Source organism: Syngnathus scovelli, chromosome 15 (genome assembly GCF_024217435.2).
Source record: "Syngnathus scovelli strain Florida chromosome 15, RoL_Ssco_1.2, whole genome shotgun sequence".
Lineage (NCBI taxonomy): Eukaryota > Metazoa > Chordata > Actinopteri > Syngnathiformes > Syngnathidae > Syngnathus > Syngnathus scovelli.
In genome coordinates this window covers 6,737,615-6,756,585 of record NC_090861.1, presented here as the reverse complement: position 1 = coordinate 6,756,585, position 18,971 = coordinate 6,737,615, and the positions used below count along the sequence as shown (strand labels likewise).

Below are 18,971 nucleotides of genomic sequence, written 5' to 3'. Positions count from 1 at the left end.
GCAAATGAAAATACTCGATGATGCTTTCTGTCCTCGCCGTCATATATATTTTGTGCATCTCTGGTGTATGCTGCAACTGTGAGCAGATGCGTGTTACAGTTTGTCCTGTAGTATACCTACAGAACATTTGCATTTACTTAATGAGGTAGTGTGCGGAGAAGTCTGTTTATGCTTGTAGCAAGTGTTGTGCACTTAGCTACTCAATTACCTGGCTTACTGGTTTGTGAAAATGTCAGCTGTTCCAATGCCCTACGCCTCTTGGAAAGCTGGCACACACACACTTAAGCGTACACATATACACACACTCGCTATATAGCCTACATATACAGTACTTCCAGTATACTTTGATAGTCTTTAAAGGGATTGGTATCCTTGCCCGTCCTTCTGTTCTTTGGTGTGTGTGTAAGAAGAAGAAAAACTTTAATGGGACTGTAACGGATGGATTTATTTATTGTGTGTATTTTACTGTATTTTCCAGACTATAAGGCGCACATAAAAACCTCAAATTTTCTCAAAAGCCGACAGTGCGCCTTATAGTCCAGTGCGCCTTATATATGGACCAAATTCCGGCCCACGGGCCAAATGCGGCCCGCGTCTAAATTTAAACTGGCCCGAAGCATTGTGTCATACAATCACTCATAAGTGGCCTGCTGAAGACTATAAATCATGAATCAAAAAGACTATTGATCATTATTTTGTGATTATAAAGTAATTTGTTGCGTCTGAAGTTAAAATAAAAAAGATAAAATGGAGAATGATTTGATTTGGATTAAAAATCTGACATGATGCAACCTGGCCTGTTTACTACAGTCACAAACACCAATATCACCCTTCTTATTCATACAACAATAACAAAAATAAAACAAACATACGAAAATACATCTAATAAAAAATTCATTCAACTTTATATAATTGTTTATTTGTTATTATTTTAATCTTTAATTTTTCTGGTAGTGCAATTGACAACAGATTCTCATTTGCAATATCAACCTATCTGCAAAGGATATAAAAAAGGATATAGTTACATATTTACAAGTTCATTCGCAATGGTAATGGTTCGTGGAATGTCGATGCGAATGGTCGGCCCCTATACAGGACTGTCTCAGAAAATTAATGCATTAATAGTGCGCCTTATAGTCCGGTGCGCCTTATATATGGATAAAGTTTTAAAATGGGCCATTTATTGAAGGTGCGCCTTATAGTCCGGTGCGCCGGAAAATACGGTAGTAAACAATCACATACTGCTACAAATTCATAAAATAGCAACAAGGTGACACATCTTGTAGTCTAGAGTGCAAATACTTTCGTATTGAAATCGAATTTGGCATATTTGTACTTTGTGTAACTCTTTTCCATTTTATAAATGAAAAGTAGACCTTTACACCGATAACCAATGTCGTCACTCATATGAAGATCTCCATCTCCAGAGCACATGGTGAAATAGACTCCATGCAAAGAAAAATGTTAAACAGCTTTCAGTATAATCACAGGTCAATACGTCATTATTATCTTTTGTTCAGGCATATTTTTACTGCCCTTGTGGTGGATCGCATTAAATCATCTTGTAAAACAGCAGAATAGCAGATCTAGAGAAGTGAATTTAATGGTCAAGTGGATGATGATGATGAGGAGGAGAATAATGGCGAATGATGAAGGCTGCCTGAGATGCAGCTGAATGCTAATTGTATCTCTTCAACTTCCAGTTAACAGACACACCAATTAGAAAATATCCATATATTTATCCGAATAATTTCTTCTTGGTTTTGAAGCGCTTGCAAGCATGATACACCTGTTTTAAAACATAATTAGCAATTACTGATTTCATTAACTCTCATTGTTGATTCAGCAAAACGAATTTTCATTGGTTACACATTTTTGAAGCAAGCAATATTCCAATGTGAGATATATTATGCTTGTCATTGTAGTCTGAGTAATATTGATCCTACCTTTTGATTGACATGGCTATAAAAAAAAAAAAAAAGAAGATGATGCATCTCCAAGCGCTACTCTTGACACAGCAATAGTAGTCATAACCAAAATAACCCATCTGTCATCTTGGAAAGAACAACAACAAGGCAGGCACTTCTGTTCCCGCGCCTCCTCACCCACCCACCCCCCTCCCCCAAAACACCTTCAAGTAATTGAAGCCATACTGCAAAAATGCCCCATCATAAAAGATTGAGCTGTAGGGATGTGTTTGCTTCGCCACACCTTGAAGGAAAAAAAACGAGGACTGCAGAAGCCATAAAGGGGAGAACATGTAAGATTCATAAAGCCGGTAGGAGACGGGGTAATGTTCTTTGCAACATGACATACATTTGGAAGTACATGCTCTCATTACTTCTCCAAGGTTTATGTATATATATAGTACTGGGAACAGAGTCATTTATTTTCTAATTGATTAGTCATTTTCAAGCTTTCTGATCCATTTAAAATGTCAAAGGCAAAGCCTTAGGTGTTTCACACTTTTACCTCAAAGGAACACTGGCCAAATTTGATCCAACCTAGAAGAATAATAGCTCACCGTGGTGCCTTTTCTAAGCTCTGGCTTTCCACGGTGAGAAGCTTCAGCTGAGCTCAGGCGAGTTAGCAGCTTGCTGGAGCAATGGCGCACAGCTGAGCACCCTTCTGTGGCTTCATCCCGTGTGCTGCAGGGTGGAGGGCGGCGGGTGTTGTCCTTGGAGCGGAGCTGCTGTTCCGCTGGGCATGAGCATGGCCTGAGTGACAACCCCCTGCTGCCTTCCGCCTGCTTATGTTTTCAAGTGTTTCCTATTTATATATGCAGAAAACTTTCTTTTTCTTAGTGGTTGAGAAGCTCTTTATATTTGTATTTTTATTCATATTCATATTTATCTATATTTATTTATATTTATGTTTATATTTGTATTTATTTAAAAATATATGTCATTTCTTTGCGGTAGCAGTTGTCATTTTAGAGTTAATGAGACCTAATGATGTTCTCACAAGAATTTATTTGAAATTCATTTAAAGATAAATGAAAATAAGCACCCAAATTTATTGTAAATTCACCTCTATACAAAAGTAGTAATAATGGTGAGTATTTTCAGTGTCTGTGTTTATGATTGTGTTTTATTTAATAGCATTGCACTTAGAGCTTGTTCTATTATGCAGACAATATATCACATGGACATGGAACCACCACAGTGACATTTCTGTCAAAACACACATGGCAGACATTCAAAAATTCTTCCTCAAGTGACCTAAATAATATTGCAAATGTTTCTATAGTCTCATAATAACAGGCTCCATCGAGAAGCGGGAACAACTCGGAAGGGATTAGTAAACAAAAGTACCCATGGTACCCACTACTTCGTATCTTTAGAGTTATCTTTGTTTATTACAAGGCTGCCTGATGAAAAACACTTTGGCTTTGAAAAGTGCTTTGATAGATGTTCGCTGTTCCTTTTACGCTTGACTGCATGCTTCTCAACTATCTTCAAGGATATTGCTCTCAAAAGGCAAAATCCTGACAACGTTTGGACTTTGAAGCTTTGTGGTCATGCTTTGTCTTCACCCTATGCAAACATCCATACTAATTAGAGATTAGCAACTTGCTTAAAAAGTAGCATCAGGACCATGTTTAAAAATACCCATTAATGCACACGCTCGCACTTTGCGTCCATCTGATAACTTTGTGTAAGCAGCTATTGTAGACCTCTTGGGAGAGCAAGTTTTCTGCGTGCGCACCGTCTCGCAGGGAAGCCTGATTAAATATGTGCGAGTAAATATAGTCTGTGCTGCGGACCTGAAGGCAGATGCATATTTGAATAGCCCACAAAATGGACAGATCTTCTCTTAAACTCGGACGAAGCAATCAATTCCCAGTTGCGCCGAATTACTTAAACAATTAGAACGCCTTGTAAATGATTCGGCGCGAGACAGCAATCAAAGCAAAACGATGTCGCTTTAATGAAATTGGGAGCTGAAACAAGGGTGAGCAGCAAATTACGGAGAAGAAAATGTAATTCAAAGAGTGATTCTCACGACAGAAAAGAAATGCGTATGATATTTTGAATTCAAAGTAAATATGTAGGTCATCTCCCTTTGTTCTATATCCGACTACAACAGAGTTAATATGGATGATTAAATGTATGTATCGTTATTGCATGTTGCCGTTTACATCAATTATTCATCGTGGGGAATTTTGTCCGTTCCTTGACATTTTTCAGTCATCTGCATTGTCTTGTTGGCTGTACCACAATTGGTGGTGAGGTCACGCTCACTTAACGGGTTCAAGCTTTCACTTCGCCTCGGTGTCATTACCAAGCGCTCGCTCACCTTATAGGCGGATTGTAATTGCTTTCATAGTCTCGTAGACTCCATTTAAAGGACGCCGGCGTAATCAACCTCCGCCGCTCTTCCATGGGAAAATTGATGAGTAAAAAGAGTTGAGCTAAACTGTTTGGGGCCAATAACCGTGCGGAGCAAATGATGCAGTCTTTTGAAATATTGCACGGCTAGCTGCAAATTACAAAACAAAGCGTTCACAGTTCAGAAGCTTCTTCAACAACGGTTTTCACTAAAAGAAAAAAAAAAACGACTGTGCGGTTGTCATCGAAACTCAATTGATCCTTTTGAGCTTGTGACACCACAACCCACATGCAGTCATATGTATTCATATGCACTCAATGACCAATTCATGAAAAGACAGCAGCTCAAGCTAATGCGATCCAAGAGGGGGAATTTTTTTGCTTTTAAAAAGCCAGCTGCTCAGCGGTGATTGCCATTGTTGGAAAAGTATTCATTTAACACTGTGCTTTTCATTTGCGCTGCATCATACTGAGAGCTCTTAGTCATATTTGATTTTCTAAAAGCATAATTTGGATACTCCTCGTGTATTGGATTCTGTTTGTGTTGTGAAAGTTGCTCCAACTGTGTGTCGATTGAGAGAAAAAGAATTCTTTTTGTCCTTTGCCAAGTCCCACTGCCATCATAGATGGCCTGCTCATTAGGGTTTGCACTAAACAGTCCTTTTTTTGTTGTTTTCTTCTTCAATTCTATTGATTCTACCAAGTGGTGTTGTTAGATCATCATTATGTTTGTTGAAATGTTACCAAAAACTATTACAATGCAAGCCACCTGCTTGGATTCATGCAGTCGATTTTCCCGCAGCGTTGTGCTTCGCTGCTTTAGAGCGGCGCTGGGTAATATCTGCATATGCACAATCACTGACTATTGGACCTCTGACCATTTCGCCTGGCCGAAGATCGTCAAATTCTGCAATCCAAGTGCTGTGTATATTGATTCGATAGGCCCTGGATTACCAAGAGTTCGAGAGCCAAAATGACTAAATTGCCTTATTGCAATATCAGTGTGTGCAAAAAAAAAAAAGCTGAGGGAAGCAGTGTTTGTGTATTTGTGTGTGTGCGTGTGTGTGTTTTCTCCCCCAGTTATTCTCTTACATTGTAAAAATGTGCATGTTAGGTCAATTGAAGTCTCTCGATTAATAATGTTACATGATGTTATATTGCGCTATGGAATTAAGTTAAGCCATATGTCTTAAATGATTTAGCAAAATTATGGTAAATTTCCGAGCTGTGTTATTATGCAATTTTCCCTTGTTAGGATGTTAAATATAGAAAAAGCGATGTCCAAGCATTTGTTTGTATTTGACAGTGTTTACAAAAAATGAAATTGACAGATTCAGTATCAGCCTAGGGCATACTTCTGCAAATAATAATTGCGTGGGTGTTTTTTGTTGAAATCTCTTGAAATCATCTGCGGCTGTGTAAATGTTGGCGGAATGAAATCTTCAAAGTGCCTCGATGGCTGAAATAACACAGCTTCCCAGCTTTGCTTTGTTTATTTCCCATTTTCTGGTTCATATGATGGTGTTTAGGGACCACTTTCTTTTTTTTTAAATATGACAGTCTCCATTAAATCCATCTGTTTTTAAATTAAATTGCTACTTACGTTTGCTGTCAAGCACAAAAGCACAGACGCAAGAGGTATTGGTTTGGTGATGGCTGAAAATGTTTGTGATTTTTTTTTTAATTATGATTAATAATGAAACGATGTGTACCACATATGATGAAGGAGCTTGTCAGTTTTGCAGCAAATTTAGACTAAAATGTGGATAGATCATTTTTGCTCCCATTCTCCATCAGCCAAAACTTGGTAGCTAAGATAAAGACAGACAAATAGAAATTTATATTTTTTTTTCTACCTATGTCGTATTTTTGCAGTCCACCGAGTGCCGTTCTGGTTTTATGCTGTTTTGTTTTCTTCTGGAAAAAAAAAATCCCACCCAGAAAGGATGTTGCATATTTGTTAGGCAAAAGAGAATAACCCATTTTCACTATTCTCTCTCGTCGTGTAGCACCAATTAAGAAAATATTTACACCTTCTACAACAGGGACAGTCTCTTTGCAGTTGTGAAATACGCCTCGCCCTTGTTTATTTTGTATCGTTATAACCTGCTTGAGATCGTCTCGACCCGCATTATGATGCACACGGTGATGCATCGCTCGGGATGTTTTGCCTCCCCGATGAAGTTATTGTGAAACCCAAAATCTGAGCGCACAAATGTGTTGAAATGAAAAGAAGGTGAAGTGCGACCAGGTAGATGCAACTGGGACAGACTCTCATTTCATACTCCATAAGTGACCTTGGCAAATTGCAATTCATCAGTCAGTTTGTCTGACCTTCCAGGATGCATCTATTCCCATGATGAAGCCATCTCCGCTGAAGGCTTTTCTCCCTGCCTCCAGCAACTTTGATTTGCCTCCTGTGATATGCTTTTTCTTGCAACGCCGCCAAATGTGAGCAAAGCCAAATGTGGCAGTTCCTCATCGACGGCGCCCCAATAGAGGCGGTCGTAATTCCCCGCTGACTCAAACGTATCATATATTTCTCTCTGCGCAGAGATGAAAATGGGCCATCCCTGCAGGAGATGCCTTTACTAATGCGCCCTGTTGAGAGAAAAATCACAGTTTAACATACCACAAAAAAATATCACTTACTTACTTAAAATAAATCCTGTTGTTTACGCAAACTGCCAGCCTCATAAGAAGAGCACATTTCATTTTAGTTTGCCAAGTGCATATGATTGAGGCAGGTCAAAAAATTGACAGGGACAATCAGTATCTTTTGAAAGTTTAATAGCTGCAAGAGTAAAATGGAAGAATTTTTTTTTCATCATTTGTTTCTGTCAAGACATTTATTTTTACTTTGCAGGGACTTTTGATGCATATCACCAAAGTGATATAGACAACGGAATGTCTTTTCTCCCTTCAGTGTTTGCATTAAAATGAGCTGCGCCCATGCTGCTGTCTTGTCATCTTCTATCCTCCTCAGTCAGCCAGTGATTTATAGCATAGAGTTAGGCTTGTTGATGTGGGATGATGTTCCCTTTGAACCAGACAGTAACTCTTTCTTAGCAAGACAGCCATGGCCATTTTTGTTGTTTGGGTGTGGCTTCATTGTAGTCTCCATTGATTGTCATCAACTGGTTTCATGATTATCAGAGCGGACGGACGTTGTGGTCATATAAATACAGTTTTTCTGGTATGAAATGGGAAAATAAAATGGCAAGCTTGTAACAAATTCACACCTGAGAAAATGCCTGGACGCTAGCACAGCTGCCGATTTAAAACACTTCTTCACGGAAGCACATGCAAAGTGGCGCGCTGAAGCTTTAATAGAAAGGGATGCTTTGACTCTTCAGAGTCACAAGCCTCTGTCTCACTGCCTCTCCGACAAATTGACACAACAGAGACGTTAGAGTCGAGCCAGAATACTTTCACCTATGCATTTCAAACACAACCCGGAGAAGCCATTGCGGCCGGTCAGCTAATGACTAGATGTGTGACGAGGGTGTTAAATTTGACTCACTGGTCGCAGCTTCTCGCTATCCCTTAACGCAAATATGTGTTGACGCGTCGGAAGGCACCAAATTTGCAAATTAATTTTCCTGCAATGGTGCCTTACACACAGGATAGGAAAACTTGGATGGCACTACAAAAGGAAGATTAAACTACTAACAAGCTATGACTCTCAAAAAGTAAAAAAAAAAAGGGATCATTTAAATTCAATTTTCATCAGCCTGTGTGTAACCATTTGTTTGTTGGCATGCCACTTCCTAGCCACAGTCTTTGACATATCAATTTGAATTTCACGAATGATTTAGAATGGAAAAACAATCACTTATAATTAGCAAACTCACCCACATTTAAATGAAATTTTCTTGCTTGGTTGGTTAGAAACTGTTATGTCAAACGGTGGAGATGTGATGCGGATGGAAATTGGCAGAATTTCTAATGCATTGTGGAGAATGATACCAAATGTGTTTCGAAGCTTATGCCGCTCAGCGGATCAGGTTGTTGTGCTTGGATATGTATGATCCTATTACATTGAAATGCTACATCTGCGTGAATGGTTATTTTAGCTGTCCTCCAGCTTAGCGCTTCATTTACTAATTTCCTTTGTGGCAAGTCTTTAAGTCTGAGCAGTATCTGAATGAGGGACGACATTTCATTAATCAAAGCAAAAGTTTTTTAGGCCAGCTGGCATTAAGAAATCATCAGTCACATTTTTACGTTCTCTTGGCACATAAGTGAGAAAAATATATCTTATTTATTTATTTATTTATTTATTTCAGATTTTGCAGTGCACTTATGCTAGCCAGACATTGCACATGATTAACCAATGATTAACATAATCAATCGATGAATACACGATGCCCATCGAATGCAAACAATTGATTTCAAAGTGATTGTTTTACGATTTGCAGCTATTCTGATGAATGATTTCATTTTCTCTTTTTGTCCTTTGTCCTAGGATGTTGTGTGGGTGAGAAGGCTGACCGCGCCGCCTAGGCTCTGTGCCGAGTTGCCACATGGAGAATTGACCGGAGCCGTGCTGGATGGAGGCCAAGACACTGGATGGCGAAGACGAGGAAGCTCACAGTCTTGTGGCTCACTTGTGATGTTTGTTTTCTTTCTGGCATGTGTGGAACGATGGCAAAAAGAATCCGGATAGATAGTCAAGGTTAAAGCAACACTGCATGCATAAACTGCCTTCTTGTTTTGGGGAGATTGTCAAACTTCAGTAGACACTAAGCTTTTCTTCTTCTTATTGCGGTGGACACATATGCATTAGCTTGTAGACGCTAAGCATCATGGCCAGGTGTCACAACAAAGCCCCCTGGTTGTTGTTTTTAGTTCATTTGGTGCTAACAGGAAGAGCTTTGGAATACGAGGGCATTCCGGGTCAGTGGACACGCTACGGACAATGGGACGCCAAGAGCACTGCGGAACTCAGCTTCATCCTGAAGACAAACATCAGCAAAGCTCTGGTTCTCTACCTGGACGACGGCGGCGACTGTGACTTCCTGGAGCTGCTCATATCGGACGGGAGACTGCAGCTGCGCTTCGCCATCCACTGCGCCGAGCCGGCCTCCCTGCACACGGAGACGCGTGTGGACGACCTGCGCTGGCACCGGGTTCTCCTCTGGCGGAACTACAGAGAGACCAAGCTGCTGGTGGACAATGAAGAGAAAGCAGCCCAAGTCAAGTCCAAAAGGAAAGAGATGGTGGTGGCCAGTGACCTCTACGTGGGCGGGATCTCGCCCGACGTGCGCCTCTCCGCCCTGACGTCCAGCACCGTCAAGTACGAGCCTCCGTTCCAAGGCCTGATCGCCAATCTGAAAGTGGGGGAAGCTCTGCCCGTGCTCTTGGACGGCCAATCGGTGCACAGCGACATGGACTACATCTGCGATGTGCACTCGCCCTGCAATAACGGAGGCGTGTGCTCCGTCAGTCAGGGGGAGGTACTTTGCGACTGCATCAACACAAGCTACGTGGGAAGCTACTGTCACGAAGGTGAGTCAATTCACACATTTATTTTCGCAGCAATAACACAATTTTCAACAAAAGCACACCGGAGATGATTGAAGTCAAATATGTGAGAGCGGTTGGAGTGCCGTCGACAGGTCTCTGCAGAATAACTTGCTAATGTGACAGCAATTTGAAATCATTTGTTTACCCTGGAAAAACCACAAAGCATCTGCAAAGAAAACTATTTGAAAGCACATCTTTGAATTCTACAACAAATAATGTGCAAAAGAAGTCAAGTAAATATTTGTATTTCATATATTCAGCCTCAAATAATAAAAAGAAAAGTAAAACAAAACAAAAGAGCATCAATTGGGAATTAAATTAGTGATGATGAGGTTGTTTAAATGAAGTACCCTTTTTTTTTTCCTTTCATCAAAATTCTCGACATGGATCCTTGTTTTAATGCATTCAAATGTAAAGGATTTTTTCTAAAGAATACAAATCCCTGAAACATTTTTTTCTTTTTAAATTTGATTAATTTTACGTCTTCTGTATTTCCTCTCTTGGCGCCGACAAAATCAATATGTCTATTTTTTTTTCCTTTTACAGCAGGTGTCCAGAAAGAAGTAGAAGGTAAGCCTTTTTATTTACTACTACTTAGCGTAATGGTAACCATGTGTCGTCTTCGCAAAGGCTTTTAGTGCAGCCTCAGTGTGTTTGCTGTAATCAGGTTGTTATTGTCAGTTTGGACTGCAGTTCTGACATCCGACACATTAGGCTGCATTTTTGTACGTTTAGTGAGAAGTTCTTCACGCATCCGTTGCATATGTAATCAGAACAGTCAAGGTGAATTGTTAGGTCCGTGGATGATGTGGGCGTCACAACAACATGCAGATGCTTTGCATACTGCGCCACAGAAAAACACGTTTTGCCCTCTCGTATGCGTCACACCTTTTGCCAACTATTTGTTTGCTAGACTTAAATGATATTTAAGCTCGCAGCTTGACAAACATGACTGCAGAAATCCACTGACTGATTTCTGGAGACATTCATCAATTTGTTCTGTTATTTTGCACAGTGAGACGTTGAGTTTTTACAAAAACTGTCATTAGCGACTCATTATTAACTTTTAAACAGTGCAAGCAAACGGGCCCGTTTTCCAAATATGATGAACAAACAGAATGTTACCATAAAGCGCTAGGAGAAGATTTATTTGGTGGCTGGTGAGGCTTATATATCACGTCAGCAAAGTGGCCATCGTGGCGAAGTGGCGGCCAACAGACTCTGGGGAGGCGCACTGAACCGCGGCACGTTATCAATCACTCTTATGCAGCAAACGATGCACACCTGCTCGCCAAAATCCATGAATACGCTTGAATATCTTCCTGTATGGTACGTTCGAATAAATGCAACTCGTATCGAATAACGTCTATGTTGAAACACAATAGAGGATTGTCATAAGCTTGTGAGTGCGAGCGTGCATATCGCAGCCTTTACAAATAAGCTATAATCGCCACATACTGGCACAAAGGTGGCGTGTGTCTGCTCTTGCAGTAAAAATGCAGCCATTATTAGATGACATACTGCAAAGAGAGCGCGTCAGAATGTTTATTGGATTAAAGCTTGACATGGAGACAATCCCCTGCGCAGAAAGCATGAAAACAACACTGACAACAAAATAGCACTCAGCCCAAGATTTGTTTTTGCCCCCGTGCAACCTCGTGTGCGATGCGGCAGCAAGTCTGTTGTTCTTCCACCAATTCCCCCCCCCACCCCCCTCCCTTCCCTCACCGTAGACAGCAAAGATGGCCGCCCATATGCTTTATTCGATCTTCACTGCGGGTTTGAAGTGCGCTGGGAATAATCCCCATTTGCCAGCGGAAACGCTTAGGGGGAACGAAAACAGTTTGGCACAGCAGGTGGCTCTTGCCAGTTCGCAGTCATCGACAGTATGTGGGATCCCGTTGATCTGTGTGGACAAAGGCCACGCCGGGGCACGCTCTGATGCCAAAAGCATCCTCTGATGTTTTGAGAGCGGAAAAGCAGGTCTGCGAACGAGAGATAAGCGCAGCCACCTCACGTCGCACGAGCCGACTGTAGAGGATTCTCTCAAACGTCACGGGACAACCGTGCACAAACACACAAAGTCCGACTGCAAACGCATTGTCGTTGTTTTGTCCGCGTGCTTGATGTTTGGCCGCTTTGTTTACTTTCAGAATTGGATGCACAAGCGCACAGTAATTGGACTGTAGGAACTATAGCGAATGACAAAGCATGCACAGGCATACTTAGAAAAGGGACGCAGCTGCTGTTAGTCGGCTCGCATCTTCCAGTAGCGATGACCTTGGTCTAATCCCTCATTAGAACACAAGACTTTTTATGGAAAACAAATTTGGCTAATCCGAAAGCAGTGGCTCTTTCTTCCAAGTTAGTCACTAATTATGTCCCAACAAAATATTGTTGTCAGGATCCGATTGGATAGATTTGAACATTTCCAGCAAATCTTAAAGAATGGAAACCAAACCAAGCGACATTGCCAAAATTCTCACAGTGCCTTAAATAGAACAATTTATATATCACGGGTGTCAAACTCAAGGCCCGGGGGCCAGATACGGCCCGCCACATCATTTTACGTGGCCCGCGAAGACAAATTGTGCAACAAATTCGTGTGCCATTACTAGAATTGCAAATTGTCTTCACTTTTAATAATATCTTTTTTTTTTAAATATTTGACCAGTTTTTACTCATCTGATTTGAAAACTAGTTATTTGTAAGTTTGTTTTGTAGCTTTTACTGTATATAATATGAGGTGCTCATACATTTATTTGGGTTGACAGTCATATGTCCCTCCGAAAGAAGCTATGACTACAATGCTGCCCGCGAAAAAAATGAGTTTGACACCCCTGCTATATATTTTCATTAGGGCCTAAGCCATTCATTGGCTGATTCAAACATCAGCCGAAATCATCGTCTAAATGGCCGATATTTTCCGATTATTATTATTACTTCCAATAGTTGTATACAAGTGACACTTGCCAATGTTTTGGCTCTTTTATGTAAGACTTCATGTCAGACTTCCTCAGACTTCACCAGTTTGCTGCAAGCTAAATCAAACAGCTTAAAATGCCAACGTCTAAATCACAGTGGCTTCCAATGCCTGCTGTTTCAGTTTCCCTTCCACGTTTAAAAATAGCAAACTAAATAGTACAGGAAGAGAGGCAAAGGCGGTTTATGTTCATATATGCTCCTGGGACTCTATCTCTGCATTGCCACGCTGAGATTTGGCTGCAAGGCTCAGGGAAGTAGGATAAGAATATTTCAGTGTGGTGACTGCCTCCATGTGAAATTTGACTGGGGCAGGGACGACAGATCTCATCCACTTTCCTTACTATAGTTGCCCAAAATTAACCCGCTTAGTCCCGGGTATCACATTTTGCTTGTGATGCTTCGACCTTCATGGCTCACCTACTTTCCTATGTGTTGTCCTGACATGCAAGGGGAAGAAATTGTGCAGAAATTCAAGCACTGTGTTGTATTTCAAGTCAAATGACAGAGAGTAACCAAGAAGTAGTTAAAAAACATTGAGGGCATTCATTGTGTGTATTTCTGCCATGTTATAAAATAAGAGCAGAAAATGGGGAAATTCATATACTAAGCAAATCATGCCTAGCTCTATTTTTATCATCTTTGTCTAATTCTATTGACATAATAGGGCAACGCGGTGGAGCAGAGGTTTGTACGTCTGCCCCACAATTCTCTTGACAAATATCCTGTATAACAACAGCAATATGCTTTTTCCAAGTAAATCCCATTTTGCGCAAAATCCTACTCGAGCAGACTCCAGAAAGGTTGGTCGCCTTGCAGTCGTGATATATTTCTGCTCCCTCATTGAAAGATGTTTTGCAGCTTGCTGCTGCTGCTGCTGCTGGGTGTGTCTATGTCTCTGCTTTGCCAACAGTTGTGATGAGTGAGCGCTAAAACAAACACACACACACACATATAACCCCCCCACCCCCAATCCAGTATAGCTGAAGGATGACAGACACCTTAAGGTGGTGATGTTTCTTGCTTTCCTGTCCAGTTCAATCTCAAACACGACTGGTGAGAATGAGATGGCCTGAGGGGTGAGCAGAGGAGGAAGAGGTGCTCGCGTTTGTACTGTATGTCGAGACCGACATATTGGTGTGTTGTCCTCGAACCAATCCCCGCTGGGAGTGCATATAGCTGCGCTTTTTGTTTACAGGCTTGTTCAAGCAAAATATCATCAGGTGTGTGTGTGTGTGTGTGTGTGTGTAGTGCATACCGGCTCCCTTGGGTGATGATGTTCGGCATACTCTGACCTGCATCTTCCCTAGTAGAAAATAAAATGGACCTTTAGCCATTTTTTTTCCAAAGTGGCACATTTTCCTTCACTTTACCTGCCACATAGGTTGAAATTAACACTGATCATGTGTAGGTGGGATGGCGATAATTACGTAAATTAACAACAGCGTAGGTATTTCCATTAGCGCCGGACAGTGTCAAAAACTGTTATGTAGTGAATAAATTAATTTAGTACTCTTTACAACTTTTGATATATCTATCTGTTAAGGTACAGAACCACTTCTAACTCAAGTGTCTTACAGATAATGCCAAATATGACTAAGCTATAAAACTGACCCAAATCCATTTAAGTTCTGCAATACCCAATTTTGTACGCTCTTGAAAGCATAAAAAAGCGACACATTGCTTTAAGCTTCCAACACAAAGTCAACCCTTTGAGGTACCATATTAGTCTCGGTAGAAATGTGATGTGGTATGGGGTACCATTCAAAGCAAAAAGAAAAGAAGAAAAAAAAAAGCTCATATATAAAACTGAATCAAATCTTTTTAGATACCGTAATAATGCATTTAGCAGAGAAAGTGTGCAAAAAAGTGGTACAGCAAAGAGTGATTATTTGGTTTGCCACTTGTCACACAATAGATTACTATTATTCTGTTTGATGCTCAAATGAAAGCGTCTCCATTGTCACTGTTGAAGCCAAAGTTACATAAATTACTATCTTGGAGATCTTGATAATTGATTTAATATGCCAAGTGGCAGAGCTAGATTTTCTTGTTGTTCTTTACAAAGCCCAAACATTCTTCAGAAATTGCAGATAAACCTTCATTTTATGTTGTCTACAGAGAATTGTAAAAAATTTGGAAAAAGAAACAGTAAATACGCAAATATCTGACTTGGTACCTCCATGCATTTTTCAGGAGGATCCAGTGCCCCCCGTGGCCCCCTGCTAGCATCGCCGGTGCTTGCAAGAAGAAACAACAAGCACACAAAGCACCCTCGATCGAATACCTTAAGTCAGGGGTGTCAAACTCATTTTTTTCACGAGCCACATTGTAGTCATAGCTTATTTCGGAGGGCCATTATGACTCTCAACCAAAATAAATGTAGGAGCACCTCATATTATAAACATTAAAAACTACAAAACAAACTGACAAATAACTCGTTTTCAAATCAGATGAGTAAAAACTGGTCAAATATTTAAAAAAACAGATATTATTAAAAGTGAAGACAATTTGCAATTCTAGTAATGACACACGAATTTGATGCACAATTTGTCTTCACGGGCCACGTAAAATGATGTGGCGGGCTGTATCTGGCCCCCGGGCCTTGAGTTTGACACCTGTGCCTTAAGTAATTATTGTCTGAAAAATATTGATTACCTACAATTGTATCTTTATCTGTCTGTGCCAGCGACGTATAGTGACAGGCAGAATAATTGCTTCCATTTGATGTCAGAAGGCACAATAAACCTTTTTATGCACCTGTTGGCACTCATACAACTGAATAAGCCATGGCTTCCCGTGAGTGCATCAGCTTTGTGTGCAATTAAACAAGTTCAGATTTCCCACTGAGTTAGCCCATTTGTGAGTCAATTGAGACAATATCATCATTATTTCACTATTCATATCTTTTGTGACATTTCTGCCATTTAAAATGGATTCCTTGGCTCGGTAAAGGTTGGGAAACACCGCGCTTAACAAAAGGATGCTACGCCTCCTGACTTATGACAATGCAAATGGCGTCCGGTATTGAAAAACGTGATTGTTGATGCCAGTGGGTTTTAGGAGTGACAAAGCAAGCTTGCAGGAGCGTTGAAGAGTGCCGATGCAATGAGCGGGAGCTGTTTGTGTGTTGACTGGCTCAGTGGGGCTCATGTGCTCAGCAGAAGTGTTGTGTTTTATCACCCCCGTCTCCTTTTTGGCACAAAAGTTTGCCACATATACTCCCTGCCAGGCTGCATATTGATCAGCGTGTGTATGTGTGCGTGTGCACTCAGGAAATAGATGTAGGAGTGAACAACTTGGCGCCTGCTGCTCCTTTCTGCTTTTTTTTTTTTTCTTTTTTCTTGAGCTGATGTGTTACATGATGATTGGGGTGTGATGTCATTGTATGAGTGCTGCAGCAGGAGGGATATTGACTTGCTGGTTTGTACTAAAACCTATAAACGCATAACAGCGCTTGGCATAATGTATGATTCTGACCTCGTCGCTCAGATGTGATGTCAGCGATGCCCTTTGATAACGTCCTGTTTAGCAATGTAGCTTAGAAATCACAAAATATTCATGTCTAGCCTGCTAATTGGTACATCTCAAACACTGTCTTAACATACGATGTGTTCCATTTTAGGAAAAAAAAGCATCTTTGAGAGCAACTACGCCGATGGTTGCGCCTATCGAGATGTTTTTTTTTCTTTCCTCCCCCCTCCTCTCTTCGAGATGTCTGTCTCTTTTTTGCTTTGATTCCCTTCCCCTCTCACCTTTTGAACTCTGACATCCGTGCCTATCCCAGGATGTCTGTCACAAACTGCAGTCCAACATTGTGACAATGCTTTTTTGTTTTCCCGATCCTTTTTATGAACTTCCTGTTTTCGTATCCTTTTTCTGTTCTTTCCCTCAAGGTCTGGCGCACCTGATGTTAAACCGCCAAGGTATGGGGTCTATTGGTTTGCTTTTCCCTCCTAGCCACCTAATCACAACATCACCCCCCTCCCACCCCGTAGATACCATTTCAATTAACTGTGCTGCACTAATATATCCTCTCCTCTTTTTTTTTCCTCCATATGTCTCTATACTTGCTCATATTTGCTCCCTTTTCATGTTATGCTCACGACTCACTCACTTCTTGTCCATCAAAACCTTTATCCTGACTACTGACCGCGCTACTGGAACATCAACTTTGACCGCCGCAGTCTTAAGCCAAGGTAATGCACCGACGCTCATGGCGTCCCCTTCGATTTGCTGAAGGTATTTTCAAAGACAAAAAAGTGTCTCGGGTCAGAAGAACTCACTGACTCTCTTCCTGGGAAGTTAATGAGAAGAATACATGAATATATTAAGACAATCATTTACTGTTTTCACATAATTTGCTATTCAAATACAGTAATGAGCTTAAATGGTGTTACTTTGGATCATAGCTGGGTTGAGAATAATATTCTATTTCACATGGGGTAATTGTACAAATATGTTTAATAGGAAGGTGCAAACAGATATTCAAATACTCTAATGCATCACAATCACTTTGGCCTGCACTTTAAATTGGAATAAGAAATAAGACAACTTATTTCATGTGCATTCAGACTCATTAGAGCCTCTGACCTATTTATTTATGCTTTTGTGAGTTTTTTTTCCCCCGACAGTGTATGTAGGTATTCTGATAAGCGTCTCCATGGCAATCGCTTTTTCGCGAAACACAGAGACGTGACTTTGATGACCTACTCGAGCAATAACATATACAGACCCTGCCCTTGATTTTTCTCATTTGCAAAATGTCACTGCAGATAAAACTGGCAAACTTGAAAAATTCTACAGCTTCTCTTTCTTTTAACTGGTTCGTCAATTGCAGCGCACTTTATTAGTAGTCTTGCTTTTAACATATGCGACTTTTAAAATATACAGTGTCTAAACTATGAAATATGCAACCGATAATACAGTGTGGGTTCTAAGAAAAAAAAAAAGATTGATATGATTGACGATATGATTAGACGAGTGCAACGTTTTATGTCTTCTGTGAATTATTTCTGTATCTATGAATCACCAATGAATAGTCTGGAATTATCCAGCCGGATGATCTCTTGTGCATTTTCTAGGGTAAAAATATGATTGCATAAACATCTTGTCCAAGGCAGTTACTGTAGATGGGAGAGAGTTTTTTTTTTTCCAACCCTTTACAAAATATTCTCTTTAGGCCATTGATGACTTGTTATTCTGCAGTAATTCCCTCTTTGTCACACTTCCTACGTCATGGATAGCGTTATAGGATCAGAAGGTGATGTTTACTTTAAGATCATGCTACGCTTAATACCACCGATACAACATGATCACCTACATTCTACTAGCATTTCAGTATCAAATATTTCCTGAGTCATACAATGAGTCCAGGGTGCTAAAGGTCAACCATACTGCGATTTGTCCTGAAATGAAGCCTGAAAGTAATTGCTCCATTTCATGCATCAATAAGAAGACATTGTGGAGATAATCACCCCCCAGGCAATACTAGCACGCTTTTCAATTTGTAGCAAAGCACTGTACATCTAACTGCTGTGAAACGGAAAAGTTTGACCACGGTGTTAAGTCTGATATCAAAAAATGTTTTCTTTTTTAACATTGGCAGTTGTCAAGCTGCTAGCCTGAGGCTTATGCGCATGTTTTTTAGTTTGAGCTGCTTTGTTTTTTATTTGGCACTAAATTAGCGCAAATCAAATAAACAATGTAGTTGCTCCCCCGTGGGTTTATTCGCCCAGTCTAGAAATGAATTCAGACGGTGCTTATTTTTTATGCTTAGATGCTTTTGAATTCACAAACATTTGAATACTATGCACACACAGCCTACTCGCTTATGCATTACCCAATGGACTTAGTGGTCAGTAGTTGCCCATATGTCGATGCCACCTGACTTAGGTTGACAAACTGACAGCCCCCCCAATAATTAATTAATTATTTGAATTAGTGAATTGTGACGTCTTGTCATAATAGCCAATCCTCATAGTATCATTTTGTGTGGCTGCATGGTGGCAGGCGGGCCCTTAAGAAGAATGAGCTCGTGATGATGCCCGCCTGGTGGTATCGCCTTCTTTCTCGTCGGTGTTTAATGTGCTTCATGCCGTGACGATTGTTATTACTGTACTAATTTAA

General features: G+C 40.6%; 1 protein-coding gene across 15 annotated transcripts in view; it reads left to right on the top strand.

Moving 5' to 3' along the window:
• Positions 1 to 18,971, top strand: part of nrxn2a (neurexin 2a) — a 92,322-nt gene that overhangs the window by 10,041 nt on the left and 63,310 nt on the right. For 6 of the 15 annotated variants that reach the window (XM_049743409.1, XM_049743405.1, XM_049743403.1 and 3 more), the window contains exons 2-5: positions 8,800 to 9,842; positions 10,407 to 10,430; positions 16,739 to 16,768; positions 17,030 to 17,041. In XM_049743409.1, coding sequence (XP_049599366.1) covers positions 9,140 to 9,842; positions 10,407 to 10,430; positions 16,739 to 16,768; positions 17,030 to 17,041 — 769 coding nt within the window. In that variant the 5' untranslated portion in view covers positions 8,800 to 9,139. The remainder of the gene's footprint in view (positions 1 to 8,799; positions 9,843 to 10,406; positions 10,431 to 16,738; positions 16,769 to 17,029; positions 17,042 to 18,971) is intronic. The other 9 variants (XM_049743408.1, XM_049743407.1, XM_049743404.1 and 6 more) reach the window with 5 other exon arrangements.